Below are 18586 nucleotides of genomic sequence, written 5' to 3' on the forward strand. Positions count from 1 at the left end.
GACCTGCCGTCCTGCGGCTTCTGGAAACCGGGCATCTGGGCTTGGGTCACGGAGCGATTGCGGATGTGCTGCCGCCGGGAGCTGCTGGCTATGTTGTCTGAGGAAGTGGTGTAATTGTCATTGTCGTCCTCTTGCTGCTGCTGATAATGGCTGTAGTCGCTGCGATCGTGACTTTGACTGTGATTGAGGAGGGGCATGTCGTGGGCAGTGGTCCGGGACTCGGAGCGAGCATGCGGATGGCCATGCTTTTTCTGGGGTCGCGAGGCCATCAGTCATGCACCGACAGAGACGTGGCTTGGAAGCATGCGGAAGCCGCAATTGGACGGCCAGATCTGGCGTTAAGTAAGTTGAAACCGTGACGGTCCAGTCGCAGCAGCGGGCAGCAGCACACGTACGTCAGCAGCGAGCTGCGTGGATGATTGATTGATAAGGCGTGGAGCGGAGGTGGCTGACGCGGACAGCAGGAATAGTATATAGCAATAACAACCAAACCAGAATATGCAGGAAGAAGAGGGTCAGATGTCTGTACAGTACACTCAAGAACAATTCCTTAATAAGAATCCATTAATAATCGCAACAATCAATTGGCGGAAGAAAACTAATAATCGACAACATCAGACAGTTCAGTAATAGTCCTGGTCCATCCCCAAGAGTCAAGAAGTCTCTGCGCGCTCTCCACTCTCGTTCCGCGGACTGCTGGAGTTGGCTGACGAGTCCTCCGGCTGCCAAGAACAGCGATTCGCACGGCGGAAGATCGGCACTGCATTTATTGGGCAAAAAAAAAATGAAAAGGGGATGGACTTAGGGAGTATCAGAGTAATCACTTTGTAGACTTGTCTTGGCATGTTATTCTTTCCTAATTAATATGGATTCTATTATTGCTGAAACTTCATTCTGTAGTTGCAGTACGGAGTACATGTACTGTTACTTCGTACAATGCAAGCATGCAGATCACATCGCAGATAAATTAAAAAATCTCCAATGGGAAAAAAAAAGCCTGATCTGCCTCCAACGTCCTCTGTTTCAAGAACCCGTCTGTTGGCTGCTACTAACACCTACTCTTCTATTCAATTAAGCCAAGCAAGCCAAGACAGGCTTGTCTTTTGCTTTTACTCAATACTCCGTAATTCCTGATTTTGATGGGCGTTTTGTTTACTTAACTCCGTACATACGTCATGCTACCCCGTAACGGTTACTTACGTACCGTCCGGTATGTTACCGATTCGAATATTCCGTACGGCAGACAACATAGGTAATGCACATATGTACAGGGTATATACAAGAAAAAATATATATATATGGAGAGAAAATATCTGACGAGAAATCTACGATCACGACTCACCACGCTCACCTATGCTATCTAAAGCATAGTATTTCTGCGGCGTCTGCCTCCAGCGCCCCCAGTGCCACCATCGTGCTTTATTCTTACCCGACGAGGATCTGGGTCTGCGCGTGCGAACTGAATTCCCGCTCTCGTCTTCGCTGTCGCTCGAATGGCCATCCCTCCCAGAGCGGCGTCTGCAGCGCAGCGCGAGCACTATCACGATTACGCCCACAACGACTACCCACGCGGCGGAAGTGATCCAGGACGCGTTTTGAAGCGGTCGGCTATAGCCGTAAACATACCCAGCACCCCCCACTGTCGTCGACGGCGTGGTTCCCGTGTAGTTCCCGGAAGAATAGCCCTCAGGCGGATATTGGATCGGAGGCGGGATGATAGGCGATGGATCGTCCTCCCCCGGATACCCGTACGCAGGCGCATTCTCGCAGAACGCGTCTCCGCAAAAACTGCTCAGCTCCGGCGAAGGCACAAACGTCATGCGCGTCGTCGACCGTCCGAGAACTTGCCCATCCCCGTCGAGCGCTTCCGCGTAGCACCACGCGGTGTAGTTGTCGTATGTGTATTCCGTCTCAAAGCCATTCTTGTACGCCATACCAAGCAACTTGAACGGCCCCTGCTGCTGCATAGAGCCGTAGAATCTCCACCACCGCACTCGCGTGGCCCCATTCCAGCTCACATACAGCGTCGTCGGAGAGTCTTCTGCCACCCCCTTCGAATAAGCCCACAGGGCAGGGGAGTCGGTCGGGTTGCCGTCCCAGTCGAACTTTTGCGCCCGATAGTTCATGGTCACCTCTTTGGCGAGGTACCCCCACAAGAGAAGCTCGCCATTCTCTGAATATTCCGACACAAATGGATTGTTCCCCCATCCTATAAAAATGTTGTTGTTGGGCAGCACCTGCAGGTTGCCCTGACTGGAACTCAGCAACGTCAGCCCGGGCGGCACGTATTCCCGGACCTGGGTGGCCGTCTTGCTGACGTGGTCGATAACGATGATCATGCCAGACGAGTAATCATGTGTCTTGGTGAAGCCATTGTAGCCGTTGTTGTAGAGGGACAGCACGGTGTGCGTCTTATTCTCCAACAGCCATCGTGCGTCGTGTTGTTGCGAAAAGCTGAAATTGATGTTCGTGAACGATGGGTTCGCCCCGCCCAGGCGCCAGATCACCGATCCGTCCTTGCCCGAGATTTTGTAGATGGCACACGTATGCCGCGACGAGATGAGATAGTCACCGTCTTCGTTCTTGTCGATCGAGTTAATGTGGAAGTAGTCCCACGGTGAATGCGGGTTCAGTCCATCTCCCGACGTATCTGTCGACGCTGGCTGCGTGTAGCTGACGGTGGGATCGACGTGGTCGAGGGACCGCCACTCGAAGAGAACCTTGCTGGTCTCGACGTCAACTTCTTGGAAGATGCTCTCCATGATCCACGCCATGCCAGTCCGGATGTTCCACCGGCTCATGTCATACTGTCGCTGCTGATAGATGGTCATGAGAGCGGTCTTGCCGCCATTGATAAGCTTGAACTCATGCATGTCGGCTGACGACATGCCGCCGCCAGCTTGCACCGATCGCACAATCTGATACCGGTTGTTCATGATGATGCCATGACCGCGACAATATCCGCGCTGCTGATTGCCTTGAAAGAAGCATAGATGCGGGGTGCCCTTATAGTCACATACATGCGGCGCATGGGCGTTTCCTGGTCCGGATTGACCCCATCCGCTCCAAACGAGATTCTAAAAACAGGTCAGCCGAATAGTCAGAAAGAAACGTCCATGACGTTACTGACGTACCCCTTCATTGTCGTAGATGTAAGGGCCCGGGTTCTCGGCTTCGTAGGGACTGACGAAGATGTATCCTGGACTGAGTCTGGCTTGGTCACTCAATTCCAGAGTCAATATCGGAGGGTAGAGATCCGGTCTCTAAATTCACTCATCAGCATCCTAACCGGCTCTCCGATGAAGAACCACGCCGCTAGCCGGCTGCCACCCTCCTGCTTCGACTTAACATACCGACTTGAAGACCGAAATTGGCTGAGTGATATTGTCCGCAACAACGCCATTGCCAGTGAGCAGAATGCATAGTAATAAGATCACAAGTTGAATGGCGATCAAAGGAGAGGACGTCCTTAAAGGACAGCGGATTCGGACCATGGAGGGCTTCGCATTACTCGAAGACGAGGCTAGCGCTCTATGCTGGGAGAAGCTAGCAGGAAGGATATCGATCCAGAATAATGAAGGACCGCTGATGATGAAGTTTGTATATCGTGTCGGGGTGTCTAGAGTCGCGTCTCCAATCGAATCGAGTTGGTCGAAGTCGACGTTACAGCCCTTTCCGCGTCCCTGCGGGCTCAATAAGCGCCTAGATTTCGCGGTAATTTTAATTATGAATAACAAGAAATACTAAAAAGGAAAAAAAAAAAGAAAGGGAAAGAGAAAGAAAAAGACTGGACAAGAAAAAAAAAGCGATCAAACTTCAATCGATGGCTTGCGGGGTGTATTCCGTAGTGGCTGATACGTACGGAATATGCGGGTGCGTCGCGACGCTAAGCTTTTTGTCTGCACCAACGCCAACAAGCCGTCTCGCGTGCAGCAGACTGACTGACTGCCAGACCGATCGATAGCCGCTGCTTACGTGGAAGGCAAGTCAGGGCGTGATGCGCGATTCCAAGCGAAGCGGAGAAAAAAGCCGTATCGGCGTCGTCAGCGTCAAAGTTCGGTTCAGATGAGCTTGTCTGTGGCTGGATGTCGGGGCGGAACTATGCCCGTCCAGGAACTGCCGCAGGGCCAAGTGGGGAACCCCTGCAGCATCTGGGGCTCTAGAGAGCTTCGAAGATTTCCTCCCTAGGCGGAGTAATTCATTGTTTCTGGATTACTCCGTACTTGCTGGACTGGTCCCTCGCTGCGTAACTTGTAGAGCGATACTGCCACAGTCGTCGAGCTGTTTCAAAAAAAAAAGAGTAGGCTTTGGACAGCATTCACATCCATGGGATAATAACAAATCCAGCTTACGTAGTCGACTGCGCGTCAAGCTTCGTGGCCGAATTGCCGCCGCGGCTTGGCGTTTGAAGGGGCTCCTTCCGTCGCTGCTTCAGACGACTGCCGGATCCTTGCCTGTCTGGGCAGGTAGTCGGCCGCGAGGTCCACGCAAGCTTTCTTGGCAAGGCCCTGGGCCGCTGATCAGTAAAGATAATCAGGAGAGAACACACAGATTCATCTAGAAAAACTTCAAGTCTACTCCATACGGAGTACTCCGTATACTGGTACTGCTGGCTAATTGTATTTAGCCAGAATGGCCGCGCGGCTTTCGAGTTCAGACCCAGATAGGGCAGGAATCAATACTCTGTAGACTACTTCACGGGCAAGCCACAGGTATACTGAATCACAATCAGAATCAGCTTGCTTGGATCAGTCATCAGTCAGGGTGCATCTTCTACAAATGCTCCGGATTCCGGAAGTTTTACTCCATACTCTTCGAGAAAAAAAAGGTTATCTCGGTTAGGTACCGAGAACGAACCTTGGAACTAATTATTATACTCCGTGTACGGAGTACTCCGTACGGAGTACAAACAAATGAATTACCTAATTCTCGTTAAAGTTGCTAAGGCCAGTAATGACCAAACGCTACACCGTCATCATAGTACTTTTCACTGCCATTTTTCTTTCTCCTTTCTCTTCTTCTTGCTTCTTCAATTCTTAAAATAATAACGAACGAGGTATCATAGTTGTACCACGCAGCTTGGGCTTCTAGATTGGTTTGTTTGACTGATCAGCTGCCTCGTACTTATCAGATCCAGACCCTTTCTCTTACGAATCTTCTGCTCGACAAACGGAGTACGTGGACAGCGGCTCTCGACTGCGTTTATTGGCTCGGCATCTCACCAAGTGGCGCCTCGGTAAAGCAGCCGCGCCGCTATGGGGCGAGGGCGGACTAGGTGGATGGGCGATGCCGGCGGTTTTATTACCAGTCTGGAATGGTACAATACATTACAGGAGAACTTGAGATTATCAGTCCAAACACGAGTTGGCCAGTTCTGTGCGGATATTGAATATGTTTTTTTTTTGATTAGATACTGTAATATCAACTTGCAGTCTGCAAACAAAGTAATTAAATTAATTAACCTAGTCACTTGGACATTGCTCCCCTTTCCAGACCCTCAACGCCAGCGAACAGGCAGAAAAGAGAAATGCCTCCATCGACCACGCCCCCACTTCTTCGTATACACAACGAAGTGTAAAATAAAGATATACTATAAACGAATATGTCGATGTCGGAGGAAAGAATCCTTCAAGCGAATGACAAGGGCGCCCGCACCCGCGCACAAGGATTACAATCCCGAACGGAATCGTTTGAAGAGATAAAACACCGCAGCACCCGCAGCCAAATACGCGCTGCCCACAGTGACGGCATGCAAGGCGCAGTTCATCATCTGCCGTCGGTTGCGCGTGCGGCAGCGCTTGTAGAAGTTGGCCATGTCGTTGCCCGTCGGGAAGGGGGTGTCCGGCACCTCCTCGCCCAGGAATTCGCACAGCGGACCCCAGCCCTCGCTGATGTTGTACTCGAGCAGTCGCTCCGGTGGCACCAAGCGGCGCACCTCCTCCACATGTTCCAGGTACACCTGCTTGCCCTTGTTGGGGAAGTCGCCCTTGAAGAACGTGTCGAAGAACTTCTTCAGCATGGGATAGTACATGCCGGCGGCCCAGCTGAACTGCGAGATGAACTTGTGCTCTGGATCGGTCACGCGCCAGTACACCGTCTTCATCACCGATCTGGATCTCCGTTAGCCACGACTCACCGAGGAAAAAGAGAATAATAACGTACGCATGCCACGAGTCCACATCCCGAGTCGTAAGGATGACCTTGGCATTGGGGTATGCCTCAATCAGCTCTTTGGCAAAGGCGCAAGCCGGCCAGTCGCAGACGGCCTAATGACACGTCAGATGTAGATACAAGATAGAAACCATGGATCGATCGTACCTGGCAGTCACCCAGTAGCATATCCCATTCCTTCCGCCCAAACTCGCCAACGCCATCGTACTTGGCGCACAGTGCGTCGAGCCACATGAGACAGTCTGGAGGATTCTCGACGCTGGCGCACATCATGTGGTAGGTGTTGACATATCCAAGTCTCTGCAACGCCTGACGCAGGGCTGGTTCCAATACTCAATCAGCATGATGATCAGAGAGGTGATGGGAATAGATAATAATCGTACAAGCAGTTCCGGTCCGTCCCACACCCAGGGCCAGCACCTTCATTGGCACCGTGCGGTGACACTTCCGCCGATCGATGCACGTGTCATCCGTGAAAATATCGGTCCATGGCTGCGGTTGCAGAGTGTCTGCGTGCCTCAAGGTCATGATGGTGAGGGTAGTTACAGATCGAGAGGTGGCACGTGGTAAGATAACAATATATACAACAGGATTTACGCAGTTCCAACGAGTGGAATGATCAGAACATGAACGAGTGATTTCTGTAGCAAGTTTCAGAATGCGAAGGAACGACTGATGATCAGTTTTGGAGACGTAGTCTATTTAAATAACTCGAGATCGAGCCAGAAGGTCGATATGAACGAATAAATAACCGATGGAAATGGTGACGATACCGGCACTGACGTTGCATGCCAAGGATTGTCAGCTCAAAACGCCATGTATTAATCTAGGCGTAGTCTTCCCCCTCCCCGCAGACTATTTTTTTTCGTGTTGTGCTCATCCTCTTATTCATCGCTCCAATTTCCAATGCGAAAGGAGGCTTGGCGCAACGTATGACGCAGCAGGGAGCGATTAACAGGGGGAACCGAAATAGTGGAGAGGGTCCTTGGGACAGACAGCACTCCGTAAATCGGACCAGACCGTTCATATCTGAAGCCTAGTGGGAAAGCAGGCGGAAGAAACGGGGCTTCAGATCCCAGTGTCCTCGCTAATGATGGCGTGCACTGCACGGCTGGTGCTAAGCTGGGCCAAACGATGCATCTGCAGCATTCTATTTCTGAACTCAATCGTGCCCTGCCGTCCCGTGCGTGATGAAGATTAGGTAGGCCGCGTATGCAGACGCAAAGCAACGTCGGGAGTGCGTGTCCTTGGGAGCATGGTGGACTGGCGAACGTCGTGGAAAGGGACGCGGGCGTGGCGATTGGCGGTTCCGTCCGCCGTTCAGGAGACTGCGGCAGTGTGCTTCGCCGCGGCGGAGCTGATTGGCCAGGCTGGGTCAGGACGGCGCAGGTTGAAACGGTGCGTGGGGCGCGGATCAGAGCACATGGAAGAGCACAAGAGAGCCCTCTCCACTGTTAAGTAGGACTCTTTCTGTGAGCGATAATAATCTCGTCCAGCAGAGAGCCTGCTTCAGCAGCCGAGTTGTTCGCGCGGTTTTCCGTCCCGCGTTGTGTAGCACTCGGTTCAGGGAGGCCTCGAGTCTTCCAGGTGATCGTCAATCATGCCAAGAAGTCGAAGGTAACTGCTGACGGGAAACGACCTTATCTCTCTCCTCGAGAAGCGTGCTGTCTTCTCATAAGTCGAGGGTGAGTATCTCCATGTCGCCATCTTGGCGGAACCCCCACAAAAGGCCGTCATGTGAGTGCAAGATCTTCAGATTTTGGTCCATTGTTCCTCCTGCAATGCTACCTTGATAGCAGAAGCGCAGAACAAAGTCGTCGACCAGTCACGGAACTCGCTCGAGCCGCCCTTCACCGCAGTTGATTCCCTGTTTCCCCCTCTTCATCCTGCGATCGTGAACTGTCCGGTAGTCCTTCCGACGGGTCTTCGAAATCATGGTGTAGACGACAATGCAACCCAGCAATTCCGTCTCGCAGAGCGACTTGATCGAATGACGGTTCTCAGTTTCATAGCGGCTGTTGCTCGACGCTCAGTCAGGATCGGTCGTTATCAAGAGTGCATATAATGCGTGGCAGGCAAATCACATGGTGTCCGAAACGATGTTTCCCTCTCCTCCACAAGGCGACAATCTTCCGCAAAGGGTCTCTGTCGGGGATGTAGCTTTTTCGTCGTTGCCTTTTCGCAGTGATCTTTTTTATTTTACTCAGGAACTGTTCTCGAGTTGGGTTTCCCCGCGCTCTTAAAATAATGACTCCTCGGGGCTTGGTGTGTCGCGTGCCGGCATGCCAAGATAAAAGCGCCTTGCGCCATTCATCACCTCACCTGCAACCCAAATCACCCAATCGCTCACTAACCACTAACAGCAGTTGGAAGTTGATGGTAACAATTTGAATGTGCAATGCCAACCAGATCTATTTTAGATCTTATCATCATGGTTATCTGAGCTTAAATAAGGATCGATGGACGTACTAACCATAATTCCTTTGGGGCTTAATCGAAAACTGGGGTCCTCCGTCTCTGCTTTGTACGGAATATTCGGAACCGGCTAGGGGTGTTAGACACTGACTCGTATCTCCATCTCTCTTTGACTCTCGTCGGCCACTATCTTGCAATTTCGATTATGGCGTCCTGATTGTAATAGTGAAAGCAGAAAGTAAAATCAAGTAAAATGGCAAGAGAGAGAGAGAGAGAAAAGTCCGTATCGGTTGCAATCCAGGGCATAATATGCTATGTATCCTGACTAGTATAATACCGTGCTAAAAAAGCGCTCCATATGAAGGCATCATCGATACAAAACAGCTGAACAGTATAACACAAACTCCCCAACTCCGAACGGTGACTCATTTGTTGAATCCACCTCAAATGCATGGATATCAGGAATTTCGAACAATACCAAATTTAGCCAGTTTCCCTGTACACTGCGTTGGACCTGCCTGGCAGGTCGTGTCCTTACTCGAGCTTGTCCAGGTGCTCGAGTCTGGTCAGAACAACCTGCTTGCTGGTCTCCTCAATTTCACCAGCAAGAAAGACCTCGTCGAGAATGGCATAGACCTGGCAAGAAATCCAGTCAGCCACAGCATTCTTCTTTCTTTTCTACCGGAGAACGGCGAGCAAGGAGAGGGTGAACCTGGAACCCACCTTGTAGAAATTGAAAACCAGATCTAGTTCACACACATTCCCAAAGAACTGATCTAAGACTTCGACGAAAAAGTGTATCGCCTCGAGATACGCCAGCTCGTTGTCGTTCGCGTCCACGCAGACGCAGAAGAAGAGACCCGCATACCGTCGGTAGACAATCTTGGTGCTGCGTTTGAACTCGACAAAGTTGGACTGATACTTTTGGTCTCGGGGGGCGACGAGGCGGTGGACCTGTGGATAGCAACAGTTCAGTTCAGTTCAGCTGGTGTCCGGAAGGCAGGAATGGATATGTAGTGGTTTGGGGTTAGAGGGTTTGACGGAACGGAAACGGACCTCGCCCTTGAGCTTTACTTTCTCATCGTCCTGCAAAGGAAGAAGTCATCAGCATTTATTTGACTATTATAACACATCTTCACCATCTCAGAGCCACTTACAGTGTAAGGTGCATACCACTTCGCCAAGCGCGTCTTGCCTCTGGAGGTACATGCGGATTAGCAATCGCACTTGGTAATAGGGGTCGGGTCACGGAGGGGCCACGCACTGGCGATTCTGTATCAGAATGAAGGAGAGGACCATCCCGTTAACAAAGCAAGCCGCAAGAGTCCGACAGCTTCCCGATCGGCCGGCACTCCTTGCGATGAGATTATTGTTGAGAGCGTCGCATCTTTCGATTGATCGGAGTTTCTGGAGCTTGATTGCGGGATTCCGATATTGCCGGATCTCACCGCCTTTCATTGGGCGGCTGGCAATCTTCACATAACAGAAGCATTCGCAGTAGTTAGGATGTAAACCAGTGTGTTTCTTCGTTAATTAAGTGGTCTGTCTTGTATTTCGGTGGAGATAATGGTATTAGGCTGATTGGCCGGTTATCGACACAGTAGTGATGCATGGGTCACGCACATGTGTAGAATACGACTCCTGCGCGGTACCACCCTCAAGTCCCCTGACATAACAAAATTTGAGCTCACATAATCATGGAAATGTTATAAAAGTCCCGTCTTCGTAATAGAATTTATGTGTCATAAAACCATAAATATGTCAGAATGGCGAAAAATCACTGCGCTGACCCGGTCAACGTGGGACAACATATCGCATATCCAACAATTCATCAACATCGTCCGCACCTTCTGTTCGAAATTCTGTCAAGAACTGCAAGTATTATTTAATCATATGAGCGTCGTGTACCACACTTTCAATGAATGCGGTGCGTCAACCATCTCTTCGCCAAAAAGACCTCTTTTTCTTCAAATTCGGTGTCTTCGGAGGCTCCTGCGAGTATCATTCAGTGTCTGCAATGAATCATTGTCACACTGCGACAGATGCAAGACTTACCATAGTATCTGACTGTCCCGTCTGTGAAGTCACATCGCTTTCAGAATAGCTGTTTTCTTCCAAGTCTTCTTCCATTCCGGGATACCACCGCTCGGGGTCGCCATTGTAAACAATCCACCAGCCAATCTCCTGGCCTGGGGCGATCTTGTCCCTGAGTTCGGCCAATGCGTCCCAGGCTTGCGGGGAGATAGCAGCGCTGTCCAATGGGGCTTCAATACTTTTGCTGAGGCCATTGGCCGGTCTCTCACTGTCCGGAAGGATGGTGACGCTGTCTGCGACATATGCATAAGGCTGACTGACAGCCTGATCACTGATGTCGTCAGGATCGTATTGCTCAATAAGTTGCAGTCCAGGGAGATGCTCCATGATTTGAGGGTCGTGGCGTTTGAATGCGTCCAAAATTAGCTTGGACGTCCGCTTTTGTTGGATATACTCGGCGGCCGCGTCGTCGAGGTTGTTGAGAACAATGAAGACTCGAATACTCGGTATGCCGCCCCGCGGCCAGCGAAAGCCATGGAGTTTGTAAACCGGCATTTTTTCTGGGATGATAGGAAGTATGTCTACTTGCAACCTGGAGCAAACAATCAGGGTCGTATATGATTCAAAGGCTCATAATGCCTGCGTCTTCAACGGAGGGCTAAGACCGGTTGGAACCTTTTGATGCCAGAATCGGCAATGACGTTCCTTCTCAGTGACACAAATAAGTCCAGAGGTGTCGTCCACACATAGTCTAGCTAATATATCATAACTGTCGACAATGGGTACACAAAGAAAATATAGTTGGTTCAACCTTCGTGATTGTGATAGATCTCGGCTCCAATAGCGGCAGTCACGTGCAATGCGGCATACTCCCATATCATTGGACTTAGTTGAACTGAATTTTCGTTAATTATTGGCTGTCAATCTTTGAACTTTTTTAATCTATCATAAAGTGATATCGGCAGTTGTGGTGAAGAGAAGAATGAAGATAAACTCCCCACATTTAATATTGCCCAAACACTCGACAGCAGGATTCCTATGAGGCTGCTGTGTATCCTTTCTTCCAGGCAGCGTTAAATGTCTCCTTATTCAGAGCAAATTCTTCAATGTAATCCTTTTCCATGTCGTGGGTTCTTTTTCCCAGGAGCACCAGGCTGTGAAGAGGGCTTCCCATGTCTACCTCTGTCAGTTCCTTCAGAGTCCCAGCGATCAACTTCTGGTCTGGCGCTCCTACTCGTGCAGCGCCTATCGCCAGACTGTCAGGCCCATAGACACCCTCCTTCCTTTCTTCCTCAGTCTCCAACATCTGACGTGCGCATTGCGCAACAGTCATAAATCGTGGAGGCTCGTATATCTTTCTTCCCCGCGCTAAATTCTCAAGCAATGGTTCCTTGACCTTAATATCCAGCAGAACGAGCGTATGCAATCCCATTTTGACATTCTCCTTGATGCGGTCGTAGTAGGAGGACGGTTTCCACGTCTCCGTGAAGAACACCATGCTCACCGTCTGGCCGAAGTTGTATAGCTGCAAGCCGGTGCAGCCAATCGCCGACATGATCGAGGCATTAGGAATCGTTTTGGTGGGAATGCCGAGTTCGCGAGCCCGCAGGACTAAATCCGTATGCGTGGTCGCCCTTGCGCACGATTAGCTTCTGTATAGATCAACTTGACAAAACCACTATCCAGCATACCCAAATGGATCACCGACGACAAGAAAAGCGACGTCCACGTCCTTGGCGCCATTGAGAATTTCGTCGCTGCCACTTTCAACTAATTCGCGGTCGGCGACAATGACAGGCCGTCCATAAAAGGCTTCCTACTAATAAACCATGAAATCAGTTAGTTGTAAAGACGGCAATCGAGAGGATTTAATCTGCCATTTGGGAAGGACGCACTAGTTTCTCTTTATCAACGAGAAGGATGCTCGTGTATGCTTCCAGGTAGACCCTTTCGGCATTTCTGACAACCTCCAGGCCTCGGACAGTAATGTCCTTTTCGTCTGCCAGACCCAATCCCACAAGATACAACATCTTGACAATCCTAACCGCAGCTGGGCCTCCTGTAAATGTCAATTAATGCTTGTGGGAAAAAGGTCCGGAGTCTTTGGTGAAAGCTTCAAATTCCCCGCTATCCCCGCTGCACACTAGGCAGGCCTATTGATCGGGGCGGAACAATGAATTTCCGCAGACCTTATTCACATGTTCCGCAGCACCATCATCTTCAACCGAATGCGCCTTCTTGATAATTGATATGTTCATCTAAAGAACACTTCCTGCTGTATACCTGTCTTTTGTTGAATACTTTGTGCATTTGTCATAAATTGTTGGATTTTTGGAACTTTTTTTTCCCTGGAGGAATCGTCCTAAAAAGCCGTCATCATGTCGACGACGGAATTCTCCCCGAAGTACCGTCAAGAAATCCAGCAGGTAAGCGGGAATCTATCTTCAATTCAAAGATTATCGGTGTCTTCCGGGTGTCTGGATGGGACTTCCATCCATATGCGTCCTGCTCTTGAAATCTGCGTGAGACATGTCGGTAGCTTTAACGACTGTGTTGTGCTTGGACGGATTCGAACCGTCTGCATTCGACATATGTCAGAACTTCGCAACATTGTCTTGTTTTGGGCGAATGTTTGTTTCCATATCTGCTTCCCTTCATTGCCTCAGTTGGACGCGCAGAGACGCGACAGAACACGTTAGATCTAGTCCTGGACATCTTCGCGAGACTCTGCTTTCTTGCTGAAGGCTCTGATTTCAGCAACTTCGCTACTCTACACTTTTTCTCTGTCACATAAGGATCGTTATGATGGTGCCCGCCCTTATGTTTACTTGTTAACTGCACTTTACCTTCACATCACAAGTTTGGTACATTTCACCCATGTTTCGAAGCATGACTTCCACTCATGCACATCCCAACGAGCCGGGATCTTCGTTTCAACTTGAGAACAGGATGGAGATACAGTCCATATCAGGCCAGGCCCCGGAAGACACCGAAACAATGGACGAGTTTAGAGCTAGACTGATTAACGCCATTGACCAGATGATGTTCGTCTCTGGAGAGACAGCCGAACCGTCTGCAGAAACGACTACTCTGATCGAGGAGATTGTGCGCCAGCAGGTTATTGAAATGGTACCGTCTTCACCGATTGTTAACTTGTCTGGGTGGATATGAGAAATTGCTAACTTGTGCTCAGCTCACTCGCAGCACTGCTTTGGCTACCCGTCGTGGTAACCGTTCAATCTCAACCGACGATCTGATTTTCCTCATTCGCCACGACAAAGCGAAAGTTTCTCGTCTTCGAACTTTCCTGTCCTGGAAAGACGTTCGCAAGAATGTCAAAGACTCTGACGACAAAGCTGGGGCTGATGCTGCTGATTTTGCCGCAGCTGATGATCCGTTGGCTGGCGCTGGCGTCGCCGGACCGCAGGACGTTGCCGCGAAACCCAAGAATAAGAGGGCGAAAGTTGGTTTGCCTTGGGATGTCAACAGCTTTTACTCTGTCCAGGTACCCGAGAGGGAAGATGAGGAAGACGAGGAGGAAGAGGAGCAGAATTATGCCACCCTCCAGCGTCTCGCGACAGCTGATGAACGAACCAAGAACATGACCAAGGAAGAATACGTGTTCTGGTCCGACTGCCGTCAGGCTTCTTTCACTTTCCGCAAGGGCAAGCGGTTTCGCGAGTGGGCTGGATTTGGTGTCGTGACTGAGTCGAAGCCCAACGATGATATCGTCGACATTCTCGGCTTCCTTACCTTCGAGATTGTCCAGACGCTCACCGAAGAGGCTCTGAAGGTCAAGGATCGCGAGGATCGTGAAAAGAAGAGCCGTGGAGGCGGTGACAGTGGAAACGGGGAAAACCCCAAGAAGCGCAAGCGCGAGACCGGCCTGTTTGATCCTCCTGAGGAGGGCAGGACTCCGATTGAGCCGAGGCACATTCGCGAGGCGTACCGCAAACTGCAGTCGACTCCGCAGAAAGCGATCGCGATGCTCCTTCACGATGGACGCGTTCCTCCCCGTTTCCCTCTCAGACTGGTACGATACTTGCCTGCCCTATAGCGTTTGCATATTCTAACAGTATAACAGATCTAATTGTGAAATCGATCGGTCTACACTTGTCGAAAGTTTCTTATTGTTTACATCCAGCAGGAAAGCACTGGTGCACACAGAACTTATTTTTCCAGATCCTGACTTTGTTTTTTTCTTTTTCTGGAGTTGTGGGCAGTTAACAAAGTATGATACCCGTGGGAAAGGAAAGGGAAATTGGTTCATGCGATATGTATGTACAACAATACACGATAGACAGGAATAAAGACAGAGTTACACTTCGACCTCAGCATTATGCAATGTGCTCTTACATCTGTTGACAGATATTTATTACTTATGAGTCCGACGCCCTGGATTGCACACAAATCAGTGAATTCTCTCCCAACATGGAGACACTCATCAAAACAGAACGAAAGGCGCAAAAAGAGGAAACTCACACTCAGCCAATTCCTCCTCATTCAGCTCCCTGATCTTATTGACGGCCGGCGTATCCCCCGTAGCTACAGCTTTACCTGTCTCAACCGCCCTGCCAATGATGCCCTTCCGGGCAATGGAATAGATAGCCGACTTGGCCTCTACACGAATGACGCCGATACGGGGGTCCGTGGGCCCGCCGTCGTGGATGCCATCGCCCAGATCGCCCAGCCAGGCCTTCAAGGCCGGAGAGTAGTACTTGTGGACGGTGCCCTGGTCAGCGAGGATGGAGGCGGTGCCGGACACGGAGGCCCAGGACCCGGAAGTAGGGTCGAGAAAGGACATGTTCGTCTCGGTCGGGTGCACGGTGAGATCCATCGTTTTGCCCGAGAAGAGGTTCGTGTGGAAGATTAGGTCGATTCCGCCGTTTTCCTAGCACCAGCACCTAGACGTCAGTACATTCCTGTACTCAAATGAAATGAAAGACAACTATAAATGCTTGACGTACCGTCCCCGCCAACGCCATACACCTCGACGTCAGCAGATCGCTGTCAGACGCCTTGGTCGTCAGCATGCCGTACTTGACCTCGTTGATGAACTTGACGAGGTCGTCGACCTTCTCCTGCAAGGGCGGGTTTTCGTAGTTTTTGGCTTTGTAGGGGTCGATAGGCTGGGTGCCTGCGCTGGTTTTGATGGTGCTGGACATGGTAGTTGTAATATGATGAGAGAGAATTTGTATGATAAGTATGATCTACTTGATAGTGATGAAAACTAAATTCGATCGCAAACAAGCAAGCAAGCAGTATGAGTATGTTGTTATCTATAATCGAAAGATATAATCCTACACCCCGCAATGAGAAAGAATGGGGTATTATAAACAGTGCAGAAATGACGTATAGTGAATCACTATGGATCCTAAACTCGTATAATCAACTTCCATTCTGATGAGTAACTGCCAAACTGAGTTCAGCATAGATGACTGTACGATGGTTCGGCGTAGCCATGACGTCAAAAAGCAAAATTCAAAATGCAAAATGCCTTATTAAAAACGATGCGATCTTTATCAATGTATGCCTTGCACATTAAAGTGTAAGGGAGGAAAAAAAGAGTAGAAGACAGAATTCAGATATTTATGCCGTAGTTTTTTGTTGGGACCTCGTTCCAATGTTTTTCTTCTATGTCCTAAAGTTTGGACGTCGACTTCCCAGACGGGTAATAAACATTGCAGTACTCCGTATAGGCCATTTCCTGTCAACAAGCTGGAAACTCTTATCTCCAAACTACGAGACAAAAACGAACTTTTACAATTCTTCAAAAAGGTGTGAATATTTATTTGACCACCGGATTTTTTTCTCCCAAGGATGTTGTAGGTTGATAATATGACTTTCGATTCAGACTGTAAATTTTATAATATAGGCGAGAAGCTTCGAGCTGCTGATGTCGAGGTCCTAGATCTGGCTGCTATGAGTGCTATTCTCGTCTATCCATGTATAGGACGTTACGATAGCTCGTATCGAGGCGATTATGATGATATGTCTACAGACCTTGAAGGTGCTATTTTGAAATAGATCTCTGACTGGATTCCAGCTATGCTATCTGCTCTTGACCTGAATGTAAATTGAAGGCCCTGTAACTAATTCCCGTAGAGTTCGACGATGGTCTATTATCCTGAAAGTGAGATGAAAGCACTGCAGCTAGTCCCAATCGATCTCAGATGAGGTGTTCTTGCGAGCTCGTTTCACCGACTTTGCTTTCACCTCAGACACCGGCTAAATATTAGCATTTTGTCGTCAGCACTGCTTAATAGTAACTTGATACCGAAATTTATGATTTCAAACTCACAGCAGCTCTCTTTCTGCCTCCTGCCTTTATATATCGCTTTGGGGGGTCACAAAATTCATAGCCCGAATTATCCTCTGGAGAAGGACGGTGCATCATGCGTCTCTCAACCATGGCTGTCGCCACAGCCAAGGCGAACTCAGGGACGCATCCACCGACCTCTTTGAACCATTCAACGTCTGTTGGAAGTGCACGAGAATTTGAAACGACATAGGTGAAATGGTCGAAGAAATAGTTTTGGATTTTGGAAGTAACACCATAGTAGGAGTAGAGCAGCTCAATGAATTCGACAGGAGGCCAAAAATAGCCCTTGAGCACAACCAGGACTCTTTTGTAGTTCATTTGCTTGAAGGTCAGGAGACCGTACTTATCGCCAAAGACGAACGCTTCAAGATGAACCTGTAGAAGCGACGCTCCCGAGTCATCTTCACTTTCCTCCGGCAACTCTCCACTGTACAGCCAGTGAGCAAAGACTGCGAAGGCGTTTGAAGAATCATCGGGAAGTCTGATCACATTTTGCTTGCCCTCTCTAAAAGGGCCATTTATCATCGCCTCAAAAACGGGAGACGACGAGCGAAGTAGGCTCCGGTGAATGTTGTAAGATTCTCTCTCAACGCCTGTCCCAACGATCACGGTAACGGTGCCATCTTTGAAATTGCTAAGAGTTTATATATATCAGTATCAAAACGAAAGTTCCGCATATAGAGCGTAAAAGCTTACCTGACGATTGAATTTTCGATAGCTTTCAACTTCATGGCTGCTGAGTTTTTTTTTTCTCGTGTTAGTGAGCGGAAATATCGATGCAGGAATACTGTCTCCTAGACAGACTGGTTTCAAGATGCAAAAGAATTGGTCCAGGATATCTGCGTGGTAGAGACGAAAGTTGATGAGAGCACAGGACGAATGCTCCGTATAAAATGTCCTTAGTTGGAGAGAAGTGAGGGCGGAGAAGCAGTTCTATCAACAGGCTTGGCTTCTGAAGTAGTGACAGGAATAAAGAAAACTCGCGTGTAGATAGGGAAGAGGTGAAGAGGTGAACGAGAAGAAATCCTGTCACTGGAGTTAGGATGAATAAGGAAGGTCCAGTCACTCTCCGTGTACTTCTCGACAATGTTAATAGGGGTTCACCCAAGACCTACGCATATTGGATATGTTTGCTTTCCCAAAAGAGTAGTAACATAACAAGCACTGAGAAGCTTCACTTGTCAATAGTGCAGAACTCACTGGGCGATCAGCTTTCTGTAATTCGTGAATTCAACCTGCTTCACAGCAGCTGTTTCTAGAGACAGAGGGATAGAGAGAGAGAAGAAAAAGAGAAAGAATAAAAAAAAAAGGAAGCTACAGATTCGACTTGTTCGAGGTGTCTTGTCCGAGGATCATTTGCCATTGCGACCCAGGTAAGAGCTCTATGCAGATCCCATATTCGTGAAGAGACAGCCGCGAAGGCACAGAAGAAAGTATTTTCGACTTAGAATTTCTTATTTTGTCCAACTATGTTGCTCAACAGGACGTTCCATCCACGGCTTCACTGCTAAATCGATCAATTATGCTCCCTAGTGTAGGTTCCTAAATGACTCTTGACATCCCATTCCTTCTCCAGTTGTACCCCTCCTGTAATTTCCTTGCAAGATATGATGACTTTGGTGTGGTATTTGCTCAATCATCGGC

At 49.3% G+C, this 18586-nt stretch overlaps 7 protein-coding genes across 7 annotated transcripts; 1 reads left to right on the forward strand and 6 right to left on the reverse strand.

Moving 5' to 3' along the window:
- Positions 1–1331: 1331 nt before the first annotated feature.
- On the reverse strand, positions 1332–4557 carry T310_1719 (uncharacterized protein; the record flags this gene model as incomplete). Its single annotated transcript, XM_013475338.1, has 9 exons — positions 1332–2918; positions 3021–3077; positions 3135–3263; positions 3354–3702; positions 3863–3899; positions 3976–4099; positions 4224–4281; positions 4353–4508; positions 4550–4557. 9 exons carry the CDS (start codon positions 4555–4557, stop codon positions 1332–1334), a joined length of 2505 nt encoding a protein of 834 aa, XP_013330792.1.
- Positions 4558–5668: 1111 nt separating this feature from the next.
- Positions 5669–6699, reverse strand: T310_1720 (uncharacterized protein; the record flags this gene model as incomplete). Its single annotated transcript, XM_013475339.1, has 4 exons — positions 5669–6110; positions 6163–6266; positions 6319–6491; positions 6555–6699. The coding sequence occupies 4 exons, from the start codon at positions 6697–6699 to the stop codon at positions 5669–5671; spliced, it is 864 nt and encodes a 287-aa protein (XP_013330793.1).
- Positions 6700–8410: 1711 nt separating this feature from the next.
- T310_1721 (AP-2 adaptor complex subunit sigma) lies at positions 8411–11175 on the reverse strand (the record flags this gene model as incomplete). The annotated part of the gene is made up of 8 exons (XM_013475340.1): positions 8411–8520; positions 8645–8772; positions 9125–9222; positions 9310–9540; positions 9643–9672; positions 9744–9783; positions 9851–10110; positions 10642–11175. 8 exons carry the CDS (start codon positions 11173–11175, stop codon positions 8411–8413), a joined length of 1431 nt encoding a protein of 476 aa, XP_013330794.1.
- A 481-nt stretch (positions 11176–11656) lies between these two features.
- T310_1722 (Diphthine synthase) lies at positions 11657–12650 on the reverse strand (the record flags this gene model as incomplete). Its single annotated transcript, XM_013475341.1, has 3 exons — positions 11657–12254; positions 12312–12436; positions 12516–12650. 3 exons carry the CDS (start codon positions 12648–12650, stop codon positions 11657–11659), a joined length of 858 nt encoding a protein of 285 aa, XP_013330795.1.
- An 859-nt stretch (positions 12651–13509) lies between these two features.
- On the forward strand, positions 13510–14710 carry T310_1723 (SAGA-like transcriptional regulatory complex subunit Spt3; the record flags this gene model as incomplete). The annotated part of the gene is made up of 3 exons (XM_013475342.1): positions 13510–13749; positions 13814–14653; positions 14705–14710. The coding sequence occupies 3 exons, from the start codon at positions 13510–13512 to the stop codon at positions 14708–14710; spliced, it is 1086 nt and encodes a 361-aa protein (XP_013330796.1).
- A 354-nt stretch (positions 14711–15064) lies between these two features.
- T310_1724 (Blue light-inducible protein Bli-3) lies at positions 15065–15785 on the reverse strand (the record flags this gene model as incomplete). Its single annotated transcript, XM_013475343.1, has 2 exons — positions 15065–15511; positions 15588–15785. 2 exons carry the CDS (start codon positions 15783–15785, stop codon positions 15065–15067), a joined length of 645 nt encoding a protein of 214 aa, XP_013330797.1.
- A 988-nt stretch (positions 15786–16773) lies between these two features.
- T310_1725 (uncharacterized protein) lies at positions 16774–17673 on the reverse strand (the record flags this gene model as incomplete). The annotated part of the gene is made up of 3 exons (XM_013475344.1): positions 16774–16848; positions 16922–17576; positions 17639–17673. 3 exons carry the CDS (start codon positions 17671–17673, stop codon positions 16774–16776), a joined length of 765 nt encoding a protein of 254 aa, XP_013330798.1.
- Positions 17674–18586: the final 913 nt, after the last annotated feature.

This window comes from Rasamsonia emersonii (assembly GCF_000968595.1).
Source record: "Rasamsonia emersonii CBS 393.64 chromosome Unknown ctg1118621760002, whole genome shotgun sequence".
Taxonomy (NCBI): Eukaryota; Fungi; Ascomycota; class Eurotiomycetes; order Eurotiales; family Trichocomaceae; genus Rasamsonia; species Rasamsonia emersonii.